The following is a 2,393-nucleotide window of genomic DNA, read 5'->3' as shown; positions in this document are numbered from 1 at the left end:
TCAAATTACTCGATCTTGTATGATAGGTGTTATGAACGCCATGAAGAAGAGATAACAAGCATGACTCTTCCAACCCATCTTTAGTGGTCAAGAGAGCACACAGTGGCAGAGTCTTTCATTCCTTCCAGCAGATTCAGAGGGCCCCCAATTATGCCAATACGGAACACAAACTGAACTGGAGTCCAACATTGAACCTTACATTCCCTTCGATGGTTTCATAAAGGCTTCATTCTTGTGACGACCTCAAAGTGATTGTCCAGGGTATTTACTTGGGTTGTTCAGAAGGACATTGTCCCTGTTCGCTCTGCACACTTCTTAGGCCCCCGGGCCTGACCTGAGTACACATGCAATTTGGAAATAGTTGAGACTTAACTCACAATGCAGATAGCATTCAACCCCAAAACATTTCTATAAAAGATAAAAATAGGTAAATGGAGCCTCAAGCCAGATTTAATTAACCCTCGTGTTGTCTTCACCTTCGGGCCCCTCTCGTATCCCTCAGGTCAAATTGACCCGTGACTTATTTTCAATTTTAAAAGCAATTCTAAAAAATAAAATTTAACTTCGTAATCTATTAACAAATATCGTCTTTATCTCAATTTCAAACAATTGAGATAACATATATGTTTAGGGAATGCAATCAGTCTCTACTAGAACACAATTAAAAATGGAAGTGGGGTTTGTTTTTTGTCATAAGGTTATAATTCATGTTAAAAAATCCACTATGTGATCATTCTTATCTTGGAAAAAGTGGTCATATCCAGAATAATTTTCTGAATTGAGTCAGGAATACATGTTTATCACAGAAAATAAGGCAAGGCCGTTGATTTTCAGGGAGAAAAAATGTGCTTGGACCATTTTTCTTCTTCTAAAAAATTAGAAATGGGTCGTTTTGACCCGAATACCATACAAAGGTTAAAACATCTCTGCATTAAAGGGGGAATATCCTTTGTCGTTTTGTATGGTTTCTACTTAGAGATGTTATGTAAGAGCTAAAAAAACAAGAAACAGGTCATTTTTGTTTCTTCTCCAATGTTTTGATCTGATTGAAGGATGTATTTGAATAATTTCCCCTTGGTATGAGGTCCCACTGAGAGCATAATAACGATATTTAACAACCAATCATTCCAATTTTGTCTCAATTCTGTTGATGGAAGGCAAATCCAGCAATAAGACTAGCAGAATGGAATAGCTTCTCATAAATAATGTAGTTATTAACACCAAATGCTCTGCTGCTTGCTGGGTTCGAAAATCTGAAAGTCAAAAAGATGGGCACAGATATATTTAATAGACATACTAATATTAATGTCTTTAATTGTTTATTTTTTTGTATTTTTAGGTGCCAGTTCTCTCAAAACAAGATAAATCTTCACTGATTCACGATGTTATCCATATTTCAATTCGGAGGAGTGACTTTGGAGTGGCAAGTAACAGCTCATCTGGGAAGTGATCAACTCTGATGATTATAATAATACTAATCTTCTGTCAATATATCTTTCCTCGTCCAGTAAATCCATCAGATATATTACCTTGTCCATGACATTCTTTTCTTTTTTGATTAATTATCAAAGCAAAAAAACATATCTGCAAACTCCTTTGCCTCAAACTGCTGTTTTTAACAGACCATAATCTGTTTCATTTTACATTTATATATACAGTATACATAGTATATATAGACAGGATCCAACAGATTCCTAATGGGTGGATAGCTGTAATCATATCAGTTGCCAGAGAATGGTTAAGGTCTCCATCCACCCTCAAGTGTCCACTGGTTAATATTTAGATCGATATGGCCAAAAACCTTCTCCATGACTTCATGTTCATTGTAAATTAATAGAGTGACTCCTGTAATAAAACTGAAAAAAGACATGTATGTGAAACTGAAAAAAAAGACATCATGTATGTGACTTTCTGTAAAGTGTTATTTACTAATTATGGGACATAATGTGTTCATGAGTTTATTAAATAAAATACTACAAGGGGCCTCTGTGATGCGTTTGTAATCCATAGACTGTGTAACATGTTAGGACTGGTAACAAAGCACACACTGTTACCTACGGATTTGTGTTGCATTCACAGCCAATCAGAGACATGAGATGATGAGGTGCAGTTGAATTTAACAAAGCTTCCTAAATGGGGTTTTTCACATAAGAGGAGGATCAGGCTCGCTAGTGACAAAAAGTCAGCAATCATTAAATGATATGACTACATCACAGACAGAACCCTGTATGTCATATTCTTTATGAAACGTCCCAGTTAGAGAGGAGATGATCTAACATATTCTTTATGAAACGTCCCAGTGAGAGATGATCTAACATATTCTTTATGAAACGTCCCAGTGAGAGATGATCTAACATATTCTTTATAAAACGTCCCAGTTAAGAGATGATCTA

At 35.7% G+C, this 2,393-nt stretch overlaps 1 protein-coding gene across 2 annotated transcripts in view; it reads left to right on the top strand.

The window, feature by feature from the left end:
• Nucleotides 1-1,978, top strand: part of pgfa (placental growth factor a) — a 32,761-nt gene extending 30,783 nt beyond the window's left edge. For both annotated transcript variants that reach the window (XM_032543582.1, XM_032543581.1), the window contains exon 7: nucleotides 1,340-1,978. In XM_032543582.1, coding sequence (XP_032399473.1) covers nucleotides 1,340-1,376 — 37 coding nt within the window. In that variant the 3' untranslated portion in view covers nucleotides 1,377-1,978. The remainder of the gene's footprint in view (nucleotides 1-1,339) is intronic.
• The last annotated feature ends 415 nt before the right edge of the window (nucleotides 1,979-2,393 follow it).

Source organism: Etheostoma spectabile, chromosome 18, assembly GCF_008692095.1.
Source record: "Etheostoma spectabile isolate EspeVRDwgs_2016 chromosome 18, UIUC_Espe_1.0, whole genome shotgun sequence".
NCBI lineage: Eukaryota > Metazoa > Chordata > Actinopteri > Perciformes > Percidae > Etheostoma > Etheostoma spectabile.
This window is presented reverse-complemented; position numbering and strand designations above follow the sequence as displayed.